Source organism: Bombina bombina, chromosome 2 (genome assembly GCF_027579735.1).
Source record: "Bombina bombina isolate aBomBom1 chromosome 2, aBomBom1.pri, whole genome shotgun sequence".
Taxonomy (NCBI): Eukaryota; Metazoa; Chordata; class Amphibia; order Anura; family Bombinatoridae; genus Bombina; species Bombina bombina.
The window spans coordinates 92,404,278-92,428,721 of record NC_069500.1 but is presented as its reverse complement, the minus strand read 5'-3'; the positions used below and the strand labels follow the sequence as shown (position 1 = coordinate 92,428,721).

The 24,444-nt window shown below is 38.5% G+C and overlaps 1 protein-coding gene across 1 annotated transcript in view; it reads left to right on the top strand.

The window, feature by feature from the left end:
• Positions 1–289: 289 nt before the first annotated feature.
• The window catches only part of PDZD2 (PDZ domain containing 2), a 718,112-nt gene continuing 693,957 nt past the window's right edge, over positions 290–24,444 (top strand). The window contains 1 exon segment of the mRNA XM_053701173.1: positions 290–1,031. Coding sequence (XP_053557148.1) covers positions 556–1,031 — 476 coding nt within the window. The 5' untranslated portion in view covers positions 290–555.

Genomic DNA, 24,444 nt, shown 5'->3' with positions numbered 1-24,444 from the left:
CTCTTGTCATCACCAGATATGTTCAGCTAGATCCCAGTAGCTAATTGATGTTCTGGAGCTGACTGTAAATATGTGTTTAACCTCTTTGCTGGAAAACATAATTATATGCGATCATTAGTGCAGTAACAAAATGCTCTAACACGTTACAAACAAGGGGTTAAAATAATGTGTTCAAACTGTTTACTGTTTTATTATTAAATATTTTTTCCATTCCCTTATAATTTTGTATTTGTTTTTTCTCCCAGGAAGAATGAATATTAATCATAATATTTTTCTTGCTTACCTTGGAAACTCTGAATGTCTTATGCAAACAGCTGAGATTTTTAGCAAAGCAGTGAAATCCTCATCAACATTTCCTTCCTCAAACTGAATACTCCATAGCAATCCGTTCAGTTTTTGCAGCTCAGTTGAACTTTGCCAATTTGAAGAATGTGACATCACATGCGCTAAGCTGTAATTCCCTTTTTGTATATGTGCTTGTGTTTGCTATGAATGCTTGTCATTATTTCTATAAACCAATATTCCACATAATGGTCAACACATTGGCCTATCACAATGCCCATTACACAGGAGAACGCTGCTTTTTATTTCACTCTTCTACATCAGTGGTTACAGGACAACCTAAACGTGCAACCCAAGGAGATAGAAAATACCGTTTATCTTGCTGCCATTCAGAAACTAAAGGAATATATACAGTTCAACCTGATATTGGAGGAACGTCTGCTCGAGCTCAGTCATGCTGCTTTGGATGTGGAAATCTGCACAGCTTCCGTCACCAAGACTGGAGATAGTGAGGATAAAGTTTTAGGCCTGAGTTTTGGAAATATCCCTATATTTGGCTATTGTGGTGAAAAACGTGGAGGGAAAAAGAGGAGAGTACAGAATGGACCAGTGCTTGATGTTGGACATATCTGGATAACAGACTTGAAAAAGCAGAGTCCAGCTGCCAAATGTGGCAAAATGAAGCTCCGGGATGAGATTCTGTCACTAAATGGGCAGCTCATGGTTGGCGTTGACGTCTGTGGCGCTAGGTAAGTGGAGCTCAATGTACCGTACGTCTGATTAAAGAGCTTTTTTATATGTTGTATTGCAGGAGCGAGTAAACCAGTCGCATCTACCAAATGCATTTATCCCTATCAAGTATTTAAACTGTGTATTTAATAAAGCAAGCAGTATAAGGCCGGAGACCAGTGTCTTTCTATTCTAGAAAAGAAAAATTGAATATAAAACATAATTAAAATAAAGTACAAAACCTTTTTTACCAGGCCTCAGAACAATAATACAGAAATATTAACGTAATCTGAAATGCATCTTATATTTTTCTTTATTAACAAAACACATTTTTTTAATATTTTTTTTAATATTTTTTTTTTTCTGATTCTGCTTTTATTCTGTAAATTAACAGGACACAAACCCCCCCAATTTTTTTTTCAGGATTCAGATAGAGCGTTTTCTTCATTCTTTTGCTATCTTTTGTTGAAAAGCAAGGCAGGGATGTAAGCTCAAGAGTGTGCACATGTCTGTAGTGCTCTGGCAGCAATACTTTGATAATAGAATTAAATTGAACACTTTTTAATAAATTGTATGCTCTGTCTGAATCCCAAAAGAAGATATTTGGGTTTCATATCCCTTTAAGATGCCACTTAGTTACTGAAGTAGAATTTGTTTAAAATTATAATCTATGTAGAGATAGAGTTGTGAAATGGCAAAACAAATATACTTATAAATGACTCTGTGTAAGAATAGTTATGTATTTATTTGCACGTCTTGTGTTTTCATGATCTTGAAGATTCCCATTATATGACACCATTTCCTCCTTCTCATCCGTACTGACTGTAAATGCATCAGCCATAGCTATACAATACTGAATTACCTTTTAGAATCAGGTGTTGGGTGATTACTCCTGAAGATTGGTTTGACCTAGGAGAATTTTCAAAAATAAAAAACTTTATAGACACATAAAAAAGCAGTAAGAAAATGTTCTCATTGCACTATTGCTTGCATGTAACTGTTGTAATGCCCATTATAGTGCAAAACATACGTACTCTATTTTGTTAAGGCATTTAATTTAAGCAATAGCGACCCTGCAATGCTGTGTTTAATAGCCACAAAGAGGCTAATCACATAGGTAAAGCCTAACTATGGAGCCAAAGAGCACATCCAGTCAGTTGGTTGGCCAAAGCAGTGATATTCTCACATCTGCTGCTGCTGCTAATTTTCTTATTGGCTGTATCCACTCAGGACCAAAATTTTTCTGCTGCTCCCATGTTGTACTTTGTGGGGGTTAAACACAAAGCATTGCAGGGTCCATATACAGGTATACCCCGCTCATACAGCGGGTTAGGGACCGGAGCCCCGCTGTAAAGTGAAAACCGCCTTAAAGTGAAACGAGGCAGTTTTAGCTTTCTTTTCACTTGCCAGTGTGTTTGAAAGCTTGAAAACATGTTTGAACTAACATATATTAGGGGTGCAATAGTGCTAAGTTTAGTTTAACACTCACACAGCACAGTATTCAATTAGTATTAAAGAAAAACTGTACCTTTAAAATAGTGACAATTACTGTATTAAAATTTGCCAGACTATAGCACTGAGACACAGATTGCACTGTAATGCTGTAAACTAAATGAATTGTGCATAACAAAATAGTGCCAGTCACTTTTCTCACAAACTCATGAAGATTACAGCACTGTTTCAAATTCCTTGGAGGTTGAACTTCAGCTCCACAAAGCGCTGTATTAGTGAAGCGCTGTAAAGTGAAGTGCTGTAAAGTGAGGTATACCTGTATATACCTGGGACTCTGGGGACAGCATAGCTTCCTGAGTAAGCTATTGAGCACCCAGGACTGAACATGTTGCAGAGTCATAAGATGTGTACCCGTCCAGTGCAGTCCCCTTCCGTGTTTTGTATGTATATGTGTGTATGTATGTATGTGTATGTGTGTGTATATATATACATTTTGTACACAATTTACTAAAATATGAGCAGACCACCCATTGGTGGGGGGGCATGGTTTGACTCTGTGAATGGCGTTTAAGAAGATCCAATCACAGAGCATATTTAAATAAGCCATGCTCCTATTCCTTTCCCAAGTTATGTATCCCTTATCTAGCTGTAGAGGCAGCATTCCCCACTCCCTTCACATTATCCAAAAAACCCTAGTCCAGTCAGGCAGGACTTTGATAAGGAATGGAGCGCTTAAAGACTGAAATGGGTAGGAACCATATTTGGCCCTGTAACTTCCTGTAACCCCATAAAACCTGTACATGTGCTGACAGTGCAATTGGTTTCCTGTGGACATTCGTTTTGGACAATCAAATGTTGATAAGAATGAAAATTCATTAAAATTTGTTAATCTAATATGTTAATAATTAGATTGAATATCCAAATTCGAAATTTTGAATGTGACATTAGATTTAACAAATACTATTCAGAAGGAATTTAGTAAATGGATACTTAATAGATACAAATATATTGATTTGATTTGTTATATTTTGAATATTGCATAGTTTGATTACTTTAAAGAAAGCATTAGAAATTCTATTACAAATATATTGATTAAAATTTTTACTAAATAGAATATTGCATAATTCAAATCTAATTATTAAAGAAATTCTAATCTTAAAGTGAAAGTCAAGCTAGGATTTACTATTTAAACAAATAAAGGGGACTTTCATTAATAAAGTATAAGATACTTCATGTAGAAAGCTCCTTTATTTGTTTCAATCGATTGCTATTCTTAGCTGCTACAGCAGCCCACGGATAAAAAATGTTTTTGCTAAGAGTTGACTTTTTCACCTCTTAACCAATAGCCGTGCGGTAAACCTGGCTCCAAAGGGCGCCAAGTCGGATTTACTGCATGGCTATGAAAACGTCACCTCTTAGAAAAATTTTTTTTTTTGCCGCGGGCTGCCGTAGCAGATAAGAACGGCGATTGATTGAAACAAATAAAGGAGCTTTCTACATGAAGTATCTTATACAGGTGGCCCTCTGTTTACAACGGTTCAATTTACACCGTTTCAGAATAACAACCTTTTTTTCCAGTTATGTGACTGCTATTGAAAAGCATTGAGAAGCAGTGCATTGAGTAAAATAGCCAGTAGGTGGAGCTGTCTGCTTGTGTTGCAGCAAAGCCAAGCAAGCTGAAATTAATCAGTTTAACCAGACCTGAGCTATCCAACAGATTTCAAAGGAACAAGATCTTCCTGTCTATAAATCAGTCCAGATTGGAATGCATAGAAAGAACTGTTTGCAGAAAAATGCAGTTGAAGTCTGTGTTGTGTGATTATTTTATTAGGTTTATAATGCTGTTTAGAAAATGTTTTTGTTCATTTAACTTAGTTTAATTATATATTCTGTGTTGTGTGATTATTTTATTAGGTTTATAATGCTGTTTAGCATTTAAAGTCTTCATTTCAAAGCTATAAAAATAATGTATTAGGTGTTACTTATAACAATTTTGAGAGGGGCCTGGAACCTAACTCCCTCACTTCCCATTGACTTACATTATAAACTGGGTTTCAATTTACAACCGTTTCGATTTACAACCATTCCTTCTGGAACCTAACCCCGGCGTAAACTGAGGGCTACCTGTACTTCATGAATTAAAGTCTCCTTATTTGTTTCAATAGTCAATCCTAGCGCTTGTAAAACGCTAGGAATGACTTTCACTTTAACATTACATTTAAAGATAGCATTAGAAATACTATTACATTAATGTTAGGATGTTGTACAAACATTTGAAATGTAATACAAATAATCAAATGTGTTAAATTTGTTTCATTTTTCCAATGTTGTAAAACATTCACCCATCCCTACTTTTGGGACATAGCAGCATACAAATATGGGTGTTTTATTGCTCTAAAACCATCAGGTTTCACAATAAAAAATGTGTGCATGTGTTTGAAAGATATAACGTTTCTTAATTTCTCGCACTTAAATTGTATTCATTTTAAATTATAGTTCATAAATATAAATTTTGGATCTGAAATTAAAACCCAATGTGTCCTCTAAAAAACAATATATATATAATAAGCTTGGGTGCACTTAATATGAAAGAGGCAAATTATAGTTGAATAAACATATAGCTCAAATTCTAGGTTTTATTTATGTTCAGAACATAACCAATTGCCTCCATCCTTAAGGGATTAAAGTGTTTTTTTTTAATTGGATTGTTTTGCTTTCATGTAAAAATACATCTACATAAACTTGAAGAGCCTCTTTAGTATGCGCCTTCTATCTATTTATCTTATGCTAATCCAGCTCTCTTCTTTGAAATGATCCGCCATTTTCTAAGACAATTATGACTGAAGCAGTCTTTATCTTCCTCCTATCGGTTGCTAAGTTACTGGTGCAGTGTCACTAACAGATGCTACCAGCCTTTACCACTGCCTAGACTGAGTCGTGTGTGCTTACCCCTTGCACAACACTAAGCCCAGTTGTGAGACCTCTCTGTCATATAAGAGCCATTGAAGAAAAGGCACCAGGAGTGCACTCTGATATATTTCAAGTAGGGGGCGGCATGGCTCGTGATTGGCTGTACTGCTTGCATTGTTTTATTGGGAAAAAAAGACCTGAGGGAAGATCCGGGTAGGGAGTAAAATAGGTATAAAATATGTGTAGGTCGCAAGGACTGAATAATCCCAACTCACCGCAATGATAATATTTATTAATTTTTAAGGTTTTCTGTCCCTTTAAATCCCAGGCCCCTGCCTACCGTACTTAAAATATATTTTTGTTCCAGTTTTTTTAATAAATTAAGTGAGTTGCGAAGGATAATTGATTTTACCTTTAATTGTATTTTCAGTAATTGTTGTAATAGGAAATTTACGGAGAAATTAAAAAATATAAAAACAGTAGCAGGTTCTTCACAATGCGTGTCTACAGTACCTTGGTTCTTTTTTTAAGTAAATATATTTCCCTTTTTGTTTCAGCAGATCATGTTAGTGTTAATTTGCAAATGAAAACATCTAAACAGTGTAAATAACAATTCTGTAAATCACTGAGGTTACATTCTCTATTGTGAGCATGGGAAATTGACCAAACAATTGTATTTTGTAAACATCAACTAAACTTCCAGCCTGGCCATTAATAGTGTTTATTCCTTTAAGTAGTGTGTAGGAATTTACATTGTGCTCCTAGGGTAAAATATAAGTGTGATATGGATTCTTGTAAACACTAATGACATGTCAATGATTGCTAAGGAACAGATACATTGACATTAAAGAAACAGTCTACTCCAGAATTATTGTTTAAAAAGATAGATAATAGCTTTATTACCCATTCCCCAGTTTTGCATAAAGAACAACACTGTTATATTAATATACTTTTTACCCCTGTGATTACCTTGTATCTAAGCCTCTGCAGATTGCCCCCTTATCTCAGTTCTTTTGACAGCTGTGCATTTGAGCCAATTAGTACTGACTCCTAGGTAACTCCACAGGAGTGATCACAATGTTATATGGCACACATAATCTAGCGCTGTCTAGCTGTGAAAAACTGTCAAAATGTACTGGGATTAAAGGAGGCCTTTAAGGTCTTAGAAATTTGCATATGAGCCTACCTAGGTTTAGCTTTTAACAAAGAATACCAAGAAAACGAAGCAAATTTAAAGATAAAAGTAAACTGAAAAGTTGTTTAAAATTGCATGACCTATCTGAACCATGGAAGTTTAATTTTAACTAGACTGTCCCTTGAAAAAGACCTTAAACACTTTGAGATTGTAATATAAAATGATAAATCGTATGTATAAAAAAAAAAAAAAACATTGCAATATACATTCATTATTTATTTTGACCCTTTTCCTGTAATTCCATTCTGAAATTGTGATCTTTTTAATTGGCTGCACACTCTAGTGACCTATTTATAACTATTCCTTATTGGCCACAGGAGAGAAGGTAACCTAATTTACAACATGACAGCTCCCATTGTTTTATAGACACTAAAACTTTACACTTATTTTGTCAATATTTAAACAGCTAATAAATGCATATCTAGCATTTATTTAGTGTTCAATGTCCCTTTAAATACACATGGAAGTGCAATAAGAAAATGCTGTAATGAGTTTGAGCATGCACTCTTGCTTGCATACAACTAGGAATTGTTGTATTGAATGTCCTCCGTTGCTTCCAGTCAGGAGCATCAATAATTTGTAACAACTGGGACTCAAAAATATTGTGATATGGAAATGGAGGAATCTCACCATTTGAGACGCCTAACAGATCTGAAAAAGGCCAAGTCCTCCTGTTGTGGATGTAGGGAGTTGAGATAGACTGCTTCTGGAAAATGTTTGAAGAATCTCTTAAATTGTGTGTCGTAAGCTTTACATAGTTGATCCCCACAATATAGGCTTATATCCGCCTCTTCACAAGCAGAATGATATTTAGTACTGGGTCCTGGATTAATTGGTACAGTACTCTTTTTAAGCTCTGTTTTAGCTCTTGAAAGTGTGGTTCCAGAAAAGACTGCACACGCTGTTCCCATGCGCCCAACGTGCCATGTTAGTGCTGTTAGCGATATTTAGTGTTCTAGCCAGATCACAAAATATTGTTTCCCAAATATTATACTAGCGTTATGTTTCAAGCTTTGAAAGGTTGTGGCAGTCCAACTGCGACTGTCTAACCCGGATAACCAGAGGGGGACTAGGGCACTCCATTAGGTGAGGTTACCATTATAGGTATCAAACTGTGCAGCTAAAGATCCCCTTTCTTAATATATAAAAGTCTGTAGCAAGGATTGGTCACTCATCTTGTGATAATAGGCGGATTATTAGGATGGTCTACGGAGCTCCTAGTTTTGCATCCATACACGGCTGCAGCCAGGACACGTCCCCTTGTTTCTGTTTTTTTTAATACTGCATACAAATATCTAGTATTTTCTGGTTATATTCTGGTAAAGAGACTGAGAAATTATTATATAGGGTCATTATACAATTTCTAAAACAAATCTTATGGTGGCTTAAGAGTTTAGCACAGTACTGTATGCATGTTTTTATGTATGTATGTATATGTTACGGGTAAAGTCCGATATCCGGGTAATGATGTATGATTTTACCCACAGCCGCTGAGTAAACTCCGATTTAACATCATACATTGGGCTTTACCCGATATCTGACTTTACCCGTAAACATATATATATATATCTCACTGGCTCCAATAAGTATTTCTGGTTTCTAAATATTCTTACCAGCTTTTAAATTTTAAACACATTCGTTGACCCCTAATCAACTTTCCCTTTCTTCCTTTTTTCAAGTCGTAGAAGGAGAACATCAGCTTAGGTTTTTAGAAGCATTGTTTATTTACTGCTTCTGTTTGTGTGCTTGTTGGAAGCTTGTAAAACTTTCACTACGCATTAAATCAAAACAAATGTTTCTTTCATGTAATTAGCAAGAGTCCATGAGCTAGTGACGTATGGGATATACATTCCTACCAGGAGGGGCAAAGTTTCCCAAACCTCAAAATGCCTATAAATACACCCCTCACCACACCCACAATTCAGTTTTACAAACTTTGCCTCCGATGGAGGTGGTGAAGTAAGTTTGTGCTAGATTCTACGTTGATATGCGCTCCGCAGCAAGTTAGAGCCCGGTTTTCCTCTCAGCGTGCAGTGAATGTCAGAGGGATGTGAAGAGAGTATTGCCTATTTGAATGCAGTGATCTCCTTCTACGGGGTCTATTTCATAGGTTCTCTGTTATCGGTCGTAGAGATTCATCTCTTACCTCCCTTTTCAGATCGACGATATACTCTTATATATACCATTACCTCTGCTGATTCTCGTTTCAGTACTGGTTTGGCTTTCTACAAACATGTAGATGAGTGTCCTGGGGTAAGTAAATCTTATTTTCTGTGACACTCTAAGCTATGGTTGGGCACTTTGTTTATAAAGTTCTAAATATATGTATTCAAACATTTATTTGCCTTGACTCAGAATGTTCAACTTTCCTTATTTTTCAGACAGTCAGTTTCATATTTGGGATAATGCATTTGAATTAATCATTTTTTTCTTACCTTCAATTTGACTCTTTTTTTCCCTGTGGGCTGTTAGGCTCGCGGGGGCTGAAAATGCTTCATTTTATTGCGTCATTCTTGGCGCGGACTTTTTTGGCGCAAAAATTCTTTTCCGTTTCCGGCGTCATACGTGTCGCCGGAAGTTGCGTAATTTTTTTGACGTTATTTTGCGCCAAAGATGTCGGCGTTCCGGATGTGGCGTCATTTTGGCGCCAAAAGCATTTAGGCGCCAAATAATGTGGGCGTCTGATTTGGCGCTAAAAAATATGGGCGTCGCTTTTATCTCCACATTATTTAAGTCTCATTTTTTATTGCTTCTGGTTGCTAGAAGCTTGTTCTTGGGCATTCTTTCCCATTCCTGAAACTGTCATTTAAGGAATTTGATCAATTTTGCTTTATATGTTGTTTTTTCTCTTACATATTGCAAGATGTCTCACGTTGCATCTGAGTCAGAAGATACTACAGGAAAATCGCTGTCTAGTGCTGGATCTACCAAAGCTAAGTGTATCTGCTGAAAACTTTTGGTAGCTATTCCTCCGGCTGTTGTTTGTATTGATTGTCATGACAAACTTGTTAAAGCAGATAATATTTCCTTTAGTAATGTACCATTGCCTGTTGCAGTTCCCTCAACATCTAAGGTGCAGAATGTTCCTGATAACATAAGAGATTTTGTTTCTGAATCCATAAAGAAGGCTATGTCTCTTATTTCTCCTTCTAGTAAACATAAAAAATCTTTTAAAACTTCTCTCCCTACAGATGAATTTTTAAATGAACATCATCATTCTGATTCTGATGACTCTTCTGGTTCAGAGGATTCTGTCTCAGAGGTTGATGCTGATAAATCTTCATATTTATTTAAAATGGAATTTATTCGTTCTTTACTTAAAGAAGTACTAATTGCTTTAGAAATAGAGGATTCTGGTCCTCTTGATACTAATTCTAAACGTTTGGATAAGGTATTTAAAGCTCCTGTGGTTATTCCAGAAGTTTTTCCTGTTCCTAATGCTATTTCTGCAGTAATTTCCAAAGAATGGGATAAACTGGGTAATTCATTTACTCCTTCTAAACGTTTCAAGCAATTATATCCTGTGCCGTCCGACAGATTAGAATTTTGGGACAAAATCCCTAAAGTTGATGGGGCTATTTCTACCCTTGCTAAACGTACTACTATTCCTACGTCAGATGGTACTTCGTTTAAGGATCCTTTAGATAGGAAAATTGAATCCTTTCTAAGAAAAGCTTATCTGTGTTCAGGTAATCTTCTTAGACCTGCTATATCTTTGGCTGATGTTGCTGCAGCTTCAACTTTTTGGTTGGAAACTTTAGCGCAACAAGTAACACATCATGATTCTCATGATATTATTATTCTTCTTCAGCATGCTAATAATTTTATCTGTGATGCCATTTTTGATATTATCAGAGTTGATGTCAGGTTTATGTCTCTAGCTATTTTAGCTAGAAGAGCTTTATGGCTTAAAACTTGGAATACTGATATGGCTTCTAAATCAACTCTACTTTCTATTTCTTTCCAGGGTAACAAATTATTTGGTTCTCAGTTGGATTCTATTATTTCAACTGTTACTGGTGGGAAAGGAACTTTTTTACCACAGGATAAAAAATCTAAAGGTAAAAACAGGGCTAATAATCGTTTTCGTTCCTTTCGTTTCAACAAAGAACAAAAGCCTGATCCTTCATCCTCAGGAGCAGTTTCAGTTTGGAAACCATCTCCAGTCTGGAATAAATCCAAGCCAGCTAGAAAGGCAAAGCCTGCTTCTAAGTCCACATGAAGGTGCGGCCCTCATTCCAGCTCAGCTGGTAGGGGGCAGGTTACGTTTTTTCAAGGAAATTTGGATCAATTCTGTTCACAATCTTTGGATTCAGAACATTGTTTCAGAAGGGTACAGAATTGGTTTCCAGATGAGACCTCCTGCAAAGAGATTTTTTCTTTCCCGTGTCCCAGTAAATCCAGTAAAAGCTCAAGCATTTCTGAATTGTGTTTCAGATCTAGAGTTGACTGGAGTAATTATGCCAGTTCCAGTTCCGGAACAGGGGATGGGGTTTTATTCAAATCTCTTCATTGTACCAAAGAAGGAGAATTCCTTCAGACCAGTTCTGGATCTAAAAATATTGAATCGTTATGTAAGGATACCAACGTTCAAGATGGTAACTGTAAGGACTATCTTGCCTTTTGTTCAGCAAGTGAATTATATGTCCACAATAGATTTACAGGATGCATATCTGCATATTCCGATTCATCCAGATCATTATCAGTTCCTGAGATTCTCTTTTCTGGACAAGCATTACCAGTTTGTGGCTCTGCCGTTTGGCCTAGCTACAGCTCCAAGAATTTTTACAAAGGTTCTCGGTGCCCTTCTGTCTGTAATCAGAGAACAGGGTATTGTGGTATTTCCTTATTTGGACGATATCTTGGTACTTGCTCAGTCTTTACATTTAGCAGAATCTCATACGAATCGACTTGTGTTGTTTCTTCAAGATCATGGTTGGAGGATCAATTTACCAAAAAGTTCTTTGATTCCTCAGACAAGGGTAACCTTTCTGGGTTTCCAGATAGATTCAGTGTCCATGACTCTGTCTTTAACAGACAAGAGACGTCTAAAATTGATTGCAGCTTGTCGAAACCTTCAGTCACAATCATTCCCTTCGGTAGCCTTATGCATGGAAATTCTAGGTCTTATGACTGCTGCATCGGACGCGATCCCCTTTGCTCGTTTTCACATGCGACCTCTTCAGCTCTGTATGCTGAATCAATGGTGCAAGGATTACACAAAGATATCTCAATTAATATCTTTAAAACCGATTGTTCGACACTCTCTAACATGGTGGACAGATCACCATCGTTTAATTCAGGGGGCTTCTTTTGTGCTTCCGACCTGGACTGTAATTTCAACAGATGCAAGTCTCACAGGTTGGGGAGCTGTGTGGGGATCTCTGACGGCACAAGGAGTTTGGGAATCTCAGGAGGTGAGATTACCGATCAATATTTTAGAACTCTGTGCAATTTTCAGAGCTCTTCAGTTTTGGCCTCTTCTGAAGAGAGAATCGTTCATTTGTTTTCAGACAGACAATGTCACAACTGTGGCATACATCAATCATCAAGGAGGGACTCACAGTCCTCTGGCTATGAAAGAAGTATCTCGAATTTTGGTTTGGGCGGAATCCAGCTCCTGTCTAATCTCTGCGGTTCATATCCCAGGTATAGACAATTGGGAAGCGGATTATCTCAGTCGCCAAACGTTGCATCCGGGCGAATGGTCTCTTCACCCAGAGGTATTTCTTCAGATTGTTCAAATGTGGGAACTTCCAGAAATAGATCTGATGGCGTCTCATCTAAACAAGAAACTTCCCAGGTATCTGTAAAGATCCCGGGATCCTCAGGCGGAGGCAGTGGATGCATTATCACTTCCTTGGAAGTATCATCCTGCCTATATCTTTCCGCCTCTAGTTCTTCTTCCAAGAGTAATCTCCAAGATTCTGAAGGAATGCTCGTTTGTTCTGCTGGTAGCTCCGGCATGGTCTCACAGGTTTTGGTATGCGGATCTTGTCCGGATGGCCTCTTGCCAACCGTGGACTCTTCCATTAAGACCAGACCTTCTGTCTCAAGGTCCTTTTTTCCATCAGGATCTGAAATCCTTAAATTTAAAGGTATGGAGATTGAACGCTTGATTCTTGGTCACAGAGGTTTCTCTGACTCTGTGATTAATACTATGTTACAGGCTCGTAAATCTGTATCTAGAGAGATATATTATAGAGTCTGGAAGACTTATATTTCTTGGTGTCTTTCTCATCATTTTTCTTGGCATTCTTTTAGAATACCGAGAATATTACAGTTTCTTCAGGATGGTTTAGATAAGGGTTTGTCTGCAAGTTCCTTGAAAGGACAAATCTCTGCTCTTTCTGTTCTTTTTCACAGAAAGATTGCTATTCTTCCTGATATTCATTGTTTTGTACAAGCTTTGGTTCGTATAAAGCCTGTCATTAAGTCAATTTCTCCTCCTTGGAGTTTGAATTTGGTTCTGGGGGCTCTTCAAGCTCCTCCATTTGAACCTATGCATTCATTGGACATTAAATTACTTTCTTGGAAAGTTTTGTTCCTTTTGGCCATCTCTTCTGCCAGAAGAGTTTCTGAATTATCTGCTCTTTCTTGTGAGTCTCCTTTTCTGATTTTTCATCAGGATAAGGCGGTGTTGCGAACTTCTTTTGAATTTTTACCTAAAGTTGTGAATTCCAACAACATTAGTAGAGAAATTGTGGTTCCTTCATTATGTCCTAATCCTAAGAATTCTAAGGAGAAATCGTTGCATTCTTTGGATGTTGTTAGAGCTTTGAAATATTATGTTGAAGCTACTAAATCTTTCCGAAAGACTTCTAGTCAATTTGTTATCTTTTCCGGTTCTAGAAAAGGCCAGAAAGCTTCTGCCATTTCTTTGGCATCTTGGTTGAAATCTTTAATTCATCTTGCCTATGTTGAGTCGGGTAAAACTCCGCCTCAGAAAATTACAGCTCATTCTACTAGGTCAGTTTCTACTTCCTGGGCGTTTAGGAATGAAGCTTCGATTGATCAGATTTGCAAAGCAGCAACTTGGTCCTCTTTGCATACTTTTACTAAATTCTACCATTTTGATGTATTTTCTTCTTCTGAAGCAGTTTTTGGTAGAAAAGTACTTCAGGCAGCGGTTTCAGTTTGAATCTTCTGCTTATGTTTTTCATTAAACTTTATTTTGGGTGTGGATTATTTTCAGCAGGAATTGGCTGTCTTTATTTTGTCCCTCCCTCTCTAGTGACTCTTGTGTGGAAAGATCCACATCTTGGGTAGTCATTATCCCATACGTCACTAGCTCATGGACTCTTGCTAATTACATGAAAGAAAACATAATTTATGTAAGAACTTACCTGATAAATTCATTTCTTTCATATTAGCAAGAGTCCATGAGGCCCGCCCTTTTTTTGTGGTGGTTATGATTTTGTATAAAGCACAATTATTCCAATTCCTTATTTTATATGCTTTCGCACTTTTTTATCACCCCACTTTTTGGCTATTCGTTAAACTGAATTGTGGGTGTGGTGAGGGGTGTATTTATAGGCATTTTGAGGTTTGGGAAACTTTGCCCCTCCTGGTAGGAATGTATATCCCATACGTCACTAGCTCATGGACTCTTGCTAATATGAAAGAAATGAATTTATCAGGTAAGTTCTTACATAAATTATGTTTTTCCTTTGCATTCCTTGCATTCTGATATAACTATATAAGTAGTAGTATATAGGCAGCTACTGACCACTGAAGGATGCAAAATTGCCTCCTAGATCTCTAAGGGGAGGCATTCCTCCCTACATATAACCATATCATTCCTGCTCAAATCAGTTCAGTTTCTACCTTTTTTAAGTTGAATCTCATCTCCAGTGTGTTTGTTATTTTGCATAGGTGAAGAGAGGTTTGACCCCACTCAGTAGCATACCTCCCTAGATTGAGGCTGTCTAGGATGGAAAAGCTAGTGGCTTAGCTTAGTCAGGGAAATCCGGTGTGGGGAGTTGAAGCAGACCAAGAGCGTGGTTGGGCAGAGAGTGGGTAGGATCAAGCGATTGGTTCAAGGCAAAAGAGGTCTTTTTATTGGGAGTTGAGGGAGGGACTGCAGGCAGACCTTTCAAACCATCACAGTCCTGCATAATGCAGGACAGTTGAGAGTACTGCAGAGGACTTTCTGCAAGAGTCCAGTTAACTTCTGACTGTTGTCAGTGACCTGCCTATAACTTTGGATGTGGTTCAAAATATAGACCAACCTGTACACAGGAATATATGAGGTTTTTCCATGGGATTTATGGGCTGTGGTTGATTCTCAGGTGAGCCCTCCGACGTTTAGCCTCACCCACTCAAATTGTTTGTGTGTTTCCTGTCAGATGACCCCTGAGCATATCCAGATAGTCCAAGCCTGCTCTAGATTCCAGTCATTAGGGCAAACCAACTGGCCAGATTTTCCTGATATCTGAAGTTGACCGCAGGTGTAATAATCAGTTGTAACCACAGTTACTAACCTGTACTCACCTATCAACTGTTTTTCACCTGTGTTCTAGTTTAAATACCAATCTGGCCGTTGGTTGAACTGAAGTAAAAAAAATACTGCTTTAGAATACACCATTGGAATTGGGCTGTACCTCCTGGTAATTATGGTTGGGGAGAATAATATAGGAGGTATCCACCTGCTTAGACTTCTGCTAAGGCATTTCTCCCTACCTACAGAGACTCAGGGACAGTATGGAGCATAATATATATATATATTTCTCTTGTAAGGTGTATCCAGTCCACGGATCATCCATTACTTGTGGGATATTCTCATTCCCAACAGGAAGTTGCAAGAGGACACCCACAGCAGAGCTGTCTATATAGCTCCTCCCCTAACTGCCATATCCAGTCATTCTCTTGCAACTCTCAACAAGCATGGAGGTAGTAAGAGAAAAGTGGTGAAATGTAGCTGTTATTTTACTTCAATCAAAAGTTTATTATTTTTAAATGGTACCGGAGTTGTACTATTTTGTTCCAGGCAGAAAAATTGAAGAATCTGCCTGTGATTTCTATGATCTTAGCAGGTTGTAACTAAGATCCATTTCTGTTCTCACACATGACTGAAGAGAGAGATAACTTCAGCGGGGGAATGGCGTGCAGGTTATCCTGCTATGAGGTATGTGCAGTTAAGATTTTTCTAGAAGATGTCAATGCTAGAAAATGCTGCTGATACCAAATGTATGTAAGGTAAGCCTGAATACAGTGATTTAATAGCGACTGGTATCATGCTTACTTTCTGAGGTAATACTCTTTTATATTTACAATGTAAAACGTTTGCTGGCATGTTTAAACATTTTTATATATACTTTGGTGATAACACTTTATTGGGGCCTAGTTTGTTCCACATGGCTGGCTTAAATTTGCCTAGAAACAGTTTCCTGAGGCTTTCCACTGTGTTACTATGAGTGGGAGGGGCCTAATTTAGCGCTTTTTTGCGCAGTAAATTTTACAGACTGAGACATCCAGCTTCCTCCAGGAGTCCCCTGAATGCTATAGGACATCTCTAAAGGGCTCTTAGGCTTTCCAAAGTCGTTTGTTGGGGAAGGTAGGCCCACAGCAAGGCTGTGGCAGTTTGGTGTGACTGTTAAAAAAAAAAGTCTATATCGTTTTTTTTTTTTTTATCCGTTTTTTGAACTAAGGGGTTAATCATCCATTTGCAAGTGGGTGCAATGCTCTGTTAGCCTATTATACACACTGTAAAAATTTCGTTTGATTTACTGCCTTTTTTCACTATTTTTCAAATTCTGACAAAATTTGTTTCTCTTAAAGGCACAGTACCGTTTTTTATATTTGCTTGTTAACTTGATTTAAAGTGTTTTCCAAGCTTGCTAGTCTCATTGCTAGTCTGTACAAACATGTCTGACATAGAGGAAACTCCTTGTTCATTATGTTTAAAAGCCATTGTGGAACCCCCTCTTAGAATGTGTACCAATTGTACTGATTTCACTTTAAGCAATAAAGATCATATTCTGTCTTTAAAAAATGTATCACCAGAAGAATCTGACGAGGGGGAAGTTATGCCGACTAACTCTCCCCATGTGTCAGATCTTTGACTCCCGCTCAAGGGACTCACGCTCAAATGGCGCCAAGTACATCTAGGGCACCCATAGCGTTTACTTTACAAGACATGGCGGCAGTCATGGATAATACACTGTCAGCGGTATTAGCCAGACTACCTGAATTTAGAGGAAAGCGAGATAGCTCTGGAGTTAGACGAAATACAGAGCATACTGACGCTTTAAGAGCTATGTCTGATACTGCCTCACAATATGCAGAAGCTGAAGAAGGAGAGCTTCGTTCTGTGGGTGATGTTTCTGACTCGGGGAAGATGATGCAACCTGATTCTGATATCTCTACATTTAAATTTAAGCTTGAACACCTCCACGTGTTACTCAGGGAGGTTTTTGCTGCTCTGAATGACTGTGATACAATTGCAGTGCCAGAGAAATTGTGTAGACTGGATAAATACTATGCAGTGCCGGTGTGTACTGATGTTTTTCCAATACCTAAAAGGTTTACAGAAATTATTAATAAGGAATGGGATAGACAAGGTGTGCCGTTCTCTCCCCCTCCTATTTTTAGAAAAATGTTTCCAATAGACGCCACCACACGGGACTTATGGCAGACAGTTCCTAAGGTGGAGGGAGCAGTTTCTACTTTAGCAAAGCGTACTACTATCCCTGTCGAGGACAGTTGTGCTTTCTTAGATCCAATGGATAAAAAGATAGAGGGTTACCTTAAGAAAATGTTTATTCAACAAGGTTTTATCCTACAGCCCCTTGCATGCATTGCTCCTGTCACTGCTGCTGCGGCGTTCTGGTTTGAGTCTCTGGAAGAGGCTTTACAGGTAGCGACTCCATTGGATGACATACTTGACAAGCTTAGAGCACTTAAGCTAGCCAATTCTTTTGTTTCTGACGCCATTGTTCATTTGACTAAACTAACGGCTAAGAATTCTGGTTTTGCTATCCAGGCGCGCAGAGCGCTATGGCTTAAATCATGGTCAGCTGACGTTACTTCAAAGTCTAAGCATTCCCTTCAAGGGGCAGACCCTATTCGGGCCTGGTTTGAAGGAGATTATTGCTGATATCACTGGAGGAAAAGATCATGCCCTTCCTCAGGATAGGTCCAAATCAAGGGCCAAACAGTCTAATTGTTAGTGCCTTTCAAAACTTCAAGGCAAGTGCAGCATCAACTTCCTCTAATGCAAAACAAGAGGGAACTTTTGCTCAGTCCAAGACGGTCTGGAGACCTAACCAGACCTGGAACAAGGGTAAGTAGGCCAAAAAGCCTGCTGCTGCCTCTAAGACAGCATGAAGGAACGGCCCCCTATCCGGTAACGGATCTAGTAGGGGGCAGACTTTCGCTCTTCGCCCAGGCGTGGGCAAGAGATGTCCAGGTTCCCTGGGCGTTGGAAATTATATCCCAGGGATATCTTCTGGACTTCAAGGCTTCCCCCCCAAATGGGAGATTTCACCTTTCACAATTATCTGCAAACCAGATAAAGAGAGAGGCATTCTTACACTGTGTACAAGACCTCCTAGTTATGGGAGTGATCCATCCAGTTCCAAAGGAGGAACAGGGACAGGGATTTTACTCAAATCTGTTTATGGTTCCCAAAAAAGAGGGAATCTTCAGACCAATTTTGGATCTAAAGATCTTAAACAAATTCCTCAGAGTTCCATCATTCAAGATGGAGACTATTCGTACCATCCTACCTATGATCCAGGAGGGTCAATACATGACTACAGTGGATTTAAAGGATGCTTATCTTCACATTCCGATACACAAAGATCATCATCGGTTTCTCAGGTTTGCCTTCCTAGACAGGCATTACCAGTTTGTAGCTCTTCCATTTGGGTTAGCTACAGCCCCAAGAATTTTTACGAAGGTTCTGGGATCCCTTCTGGTGGTCCTAAGGCCGCGGGGCATAGCAGTGACCCCTTATTTAGATGACATCCTGATTCAGGCGTCAAACTTCCAAATTGCCAAGTCTCATACGGACATAGTGTTGGCATTTCTGAGGTCGCATTGGTGGAAGGTGAACGAGGAAAAGAGTTCTCTATCCCCCCTCACAAGAGTTTCCTTCCTAGGGACTCTGATAGATTCTGTAGAAATGAAAATTTACCTGACGGAGTCCAGGTTATCAAAACTTCTAAATTCCTGCCGTGTTCTTTATTCCATTCCTCGCCCTTCGGTGGCTCAGTGCATGGAAGTAATAGGCTTAATGGTAGCGGCAATGGACATAGTGCCGTTTGCACGCCTACATCTTAGACCGCTGCAACTATGCATGCTCAGTCAGTGGAATGGGGATTACACAGATTTGTCCCCTCTACTAAATCTGGATCAAGAGACCAGGGATTCTCTTCTCTGGTGGCTATCTCGGGTCCATCTGTCCAAAGGTATGACCTTTCGCAGGCCAGATTGGACAATTGTAACAACAGATGCCAGCCTTCTAGGTTGGGGTGCAGTCTGGAACTCCCTGAAGGCTCAGGGATCGTGGACTCAGGAGGAGTCACTCCTTCCAATAAACATTCTGGAACTAAGAGCGATATTCAATGCTCTTCAGACTTGGCCTCAGCTAGCGACAATGAGGTTCATCAGATTTCAGTCGGACAACATCACGACTGTAGCCTACATCAACCATCAAGGGGGAACAAGGAGTTCCCTAGCGATGTTAGAAGTCTCAAAGATAATTCACTGGGCAGAGATTCACTCTTGCCACCTATCGGCTATCCATATCCCAAGTGTAGAGAACTGGGAGGCAGATTTTCTAAGTTGACAGACTTTTCATCCAGGAGAGTGGGAACTCCATCCGGAGGTGTTTACACAATTAGTTCATCGTTGGGGCGGACCAGAACTGGATCTCATGGCGTCTCGCCAGAACGCCAAGCTTCCTTGTTACGGATCCAGGTCCAGGGACCCAAAGGCAACGCTGATAGATGCTCTAGCAGCGCCTTGGTCCTTCAACCTGGCTTATGTGTTTCCACCGTTTCCTCTGCTCCCTCGTCTGATTGCCAAAGTCAAGCAGGAGAGAGCATCAGTGATCTTAATAGCGCCTGCGTGGCCAAGCAGGACTTGGTATGCAGATCTAGTGGACATGTCATCCTTTCCACCATGGACTCTGCCTCTGAGACAGGACCTTCTACTTCAAGGTCCTTTCAACCATCCAAATCTAATTTCTCTGAGGCTGACTGCCTGGAGATTGAACGCTTGATTTTATCAAAGCGTGGTTTCTCAGAGTCAGTCATTGATACCTTAATTCAGGCACGAAAGCCTGTCACCAGGAAAATCTATCATAAGATATGGCGTAAATATCTTTATTGGTGTGAATCCAAGGGCTACTCATGGAGTAAGGTCAGGATTCCCAGGATATTATCTTTTCTCCAAGAAGGAATTGGAGAAAGGATTGTCAGCTAGTTCCTTAAAGGGACAGATTTCTGCACTATCTATTCTTTTGCACAAGCGTCTGGTGGATGTCCCAGACGTTCAGGCATTTTGTCAGGCTTTAGTTAGAATCAAGCCTGTGTTTAAACCTGTTGCTCCACCTTGGAGCTTAAATTTGGTTCTTAAAGTTCTTCAGGGGGTTCCGTTTGAACCTCTTCATTCCATAGATATCAAACTTTTATCTTGGAAAGTTCTTTTTTTGGTAGCTATTTCCTCGGCTCGTAGAGTTTCCGAGTTATCTGCCTTACAATGTGATTCTCCTTATCTGATCTTCCATGCAGATAAGGTAGTTCTGCGTACCAAACCTGGGTTTTTGCCTAAGGTGGTATCTAATAAGAATATCAATCAAGAGATTGTTGTTCCGTCTTTGTGTCCTAATCCATCTTCAAAGAAGGAACGTCTATTACACAATCTGGACGTGGTTTGTGATTTAAAGTTTTACTTACAAGCTACTAAAGATTTTCGTCAAACATCTGCTTTTTTGTTGTCTACTCTGGACAGAGGAGAGGTCAAAAGGCTTCGGCAACCTCTCTTTCTTTTTGACTAAGAAGCATAATCCGCTTAGCCTATGAGACTGCTGGCCAGCAGCCTCCAGAAAGGATTACAGCTCATTCTACTAGAGCTGTGGCTTCCACATGGGCCTTTAAAAATGAGGCTTCTGTTGAACAGATTTGCAAGGCGGCGACTTGGTCTTCGCTTCATACTTTTTTCAAAATTCTACAAATTTGATACTTTTGCTTCTTCGGAGGCTATTTTTGGGGGAGAGGTTTTACAGGCAGTGGTACCTTCCGTTTAAGTACCTGCCTTGTCCCTCCATTCATCCGTGTACTTTAGCTTTGGTATTGGTATCCCACAAGTAATGGATGATCCGTGGACTGGATACACCTTACAAGAGAAAACATAATTTATGCTTACCTGATAAATTTATTTCTCTTGTGGTGTATCCAGTCCACGGCCCGCCCTGTCATTTTAAGGCAGGTATTTTTTAATTTTAAACTACAGTCACAACTGCACCCTATGGTTTCTCCTTTCTCGGCTTGTTTTCGGTCAAATGACTGGATATGGCAGTTAAGGGAGGAGCTATATAGACAGCTCTGCTGTGGGTGTCCTCTTGCAACTTCCTGTTGAGAATGAGAATATCCCACAAGTAATGGATGATCCGTGGACTGGATACACCACAAGAGAAATAAATTTATCAGGTAAGCATAAAGTATGTTTTTTTTTTTATTAAAATGCTAGGACAGTTTTTTGCTTCCTTAAATAGCACTATTTGGGGTTTTTCTCCAACCATGACGAACAATACTATGACAATAATATGATGTACTATGTACGAAAGAGTGGACCTGTATGAGTGAAATAGTTCATCATGACTGTACTGCATTCTCTGTATAACAAGAATTGTCATGTCATACTTATATATATGCTAAATATGTCATGGAATTTATCTTTTTCTCAATAAAATTATTTCGTTAAAAAAAATATAAAAAATGTTTGGACAGGTAACATGGGCGGTTACATTTTTGGGGGGCTTTGATTTTAAAATATTAGCTGTTTTTATAACATTCAAAATCTGTGTGTTTCAGACTTTTTTTTCCTGATTTACATCACAGCCCAGTTCAGTGTGAGTTCGTTCTTAGCCTTCGGCAAATTCTAACACTGATTTGACTGGACAACTCAAAAAAGAAAAAGAAAATGTTATTACTTTTTTTATACAGACATATTTTAGATCCAAAAATATGAGTAATTGAATATGTATTTGGATTTTGTGTGATGAGGTAATATTGTATTATAAAATGTTTAATTATGTATACTTAGAGACAGGAAACCCCAAAATTTGTGCAGGCACCAATCAGCAGCTAGCTCCCACTAGTGTATGATATGTTCGTATTCTTTTTCAACAAGGGATACCAAGAGATCGAAGCACATTTAAAAATAGAAGTAAATTTAAGTGTCTTAAATGTCATGCTCTGTCTCAGTCATGCAAGTTTAATTTTGACTTTCCTATCACTTTAACACACTTTGCAATAAACTTTAATTATTTATTTTATCCCCTTTGTCTGTAATATAACTCTGAAAATTGTTTTTCTTTATTCCACTGGGTTTCAATAATGTAATGGGCACCGCCATATTTGCACTTATGTTTTCTTGTTTTCTCACTCTCCTGCTGAGGACAAGGGGCCCATTTATCAAGCTCTGTATGGTGCTTGAGGGCCCGTGTTTCTGGCGAGCCTTTAGACTTGCCAGAAACATAAGTTATCGAGCAGCGGTCTAAAGACCGCTGCTCCATAACAAATCCGTCTGCTCTTAGGAGGCGGACAGACATCGCCGCCATTCAACCCGGTCAAATACGATCGGGTTGATTGACAACCCCCCTGGTAGCGGACGATTGGCCGCGAATCTGCAGGGGGCGACGTTGCACCAGCAGTTCACAAGAGCTGCTGATGCAATGCTGAATGTGGAGAGCGTATTGCTCTCCGCATGCAGCGAGGTCTGTCGGACATGATCCGCAATGTCGGATCATGTCCGACAGGCCTTTCATAAATAGGCCCCCAAATATAAAACAGATAATCTTATGTTCCACACAACCTTGTTTTGGATCTCATTTATTGCCTAACAGGGTTTTTTCACAGCCTTGTTTGTCTGATGTATATCTGTCACTAATTGAACTAGTTTTCTATTTATCTTCTGCTAATAACAAACAGGGTGGCTCCAGTTACTTTATAGAAACAAAACCGTTACACTTATATGTTCAATATTTAAACAACTAATATAATTCTAAAAAATACATCTACATATACATCTGAATACATCTGTGTGTCTACTATGTAGTTACTGTTTCATAAAGCAGGGTTTGATTATTCAAAATCAAGGAGCCAACCCAAAGGAAAATCTCTCTCACTCCTGCTCTCTTGGTCTCCCTTTCTTGCCATTGTGTACAGCTAATAAAAACATTACGTTGGTATCAATGGGCATAGACGTTATTTACAAGTGTTAATTTTTGTTTCCATGACACTAAATTAATAAAGAAAAGTTTTGTGTTGAGAGCAGTTTCAATATTTTTAAACAAATTCCACTAAACCATTAGGTGCGGGTCCCAATTTTGAAAGTGCCATGTGTTCGCCGTATATGACGCTTGTTTTAAAGGTACAGAAAAGAAAGACTGCTTTTAGCCTTTTATTTCTATAAATTGTTACTGGATGCCAATCTGAGCTAACATAGTCTGTCAATCAAGTGTATTTACTTATCAGTGACGTTGTACATTATTAGATCAGCGCCTGGGGATGTTTAATAGAAGTTTATTAATGTTTAATTTTTAATATTATTTTCTGATCTATAGCCCCATCATACTGTATTTGTTTTGTTCCTTTAAAAGAGCTTACATTAACATGACTGATGTGCAGTGCTGTAAAGGTTTAAAAAAGAGATTACAGTCCACAAGAAAAGCAGTTGTAAGACTGTGTGTGTAATCATTATAATACATTGCACGGTCTGGCTGCCTAGACTAAACAGTTTAGTAGTATATGAGCCATGTTAAACAGAAAATACATGCTAGACATTATAATATATTCAAAGCAAAGATTAGCCTTAGAATAATATGTAGATGTATTAGTTTAGCTTCTATAAAGTGATATGTGCTGCCATGTTTGAACTAGTTTGCCTTTTCCCCTCCTTTACTGTACTAGAAATGTATAACTTGGTGTTAAAATGACACTAGAAATATGCATGTAACTCTTTACAATGAAAAGAAAAATAAAGGCATTTTTGTATTACAGCTGGAAAAATAGAGAGTGCATTATTATGCTGGCTTACAGGTATATGCAACTCATTAAATGTGACCACTAGGTGTCAGTATACTCTAATTTATCACTCCATTGTTTTCTGTCTGGTTATTGAGGAATGCAAAATATTGTCGTGTGTGTCATCTTGACCTGGTCTTATTCTGGTTTCAGAAACAAAATACTTTGTATTCTTCAAACTAAATGAATAACGAGAAAACAAAAGTAAATAGAAGTAAATTAAAAAGTATCTTAATATTGGATTCTCTATCTTAACCATGAAAGTTAAAGGACTGTAAACACAATGAGAATATCCTCTAAAATGCTTTTTTTAATTATAAGAACACAATGCTATAATATATTTTGCCCATTTTCCTGTAATTTAAAAATATTGGATTTTCCAGTACTCTAAATTGCAGGTGCACATGGCAGACAATAATAACCCTACCACACCTTCACAAAATTGCATCAGCAGAGATTGTCTGATAATGATCTGCAAAACATGTAGGTTGTGTTAACAAAATAACAGTGGCTAGCTGTGTTTACTCCAACAACTAGTCTGGATCGCTCCTTAAAGTTAATGTAAATTTTTATGCTAAAGTGCCCGATTTTTAAAAATCCAATTAAAAACAGGAGCACTTT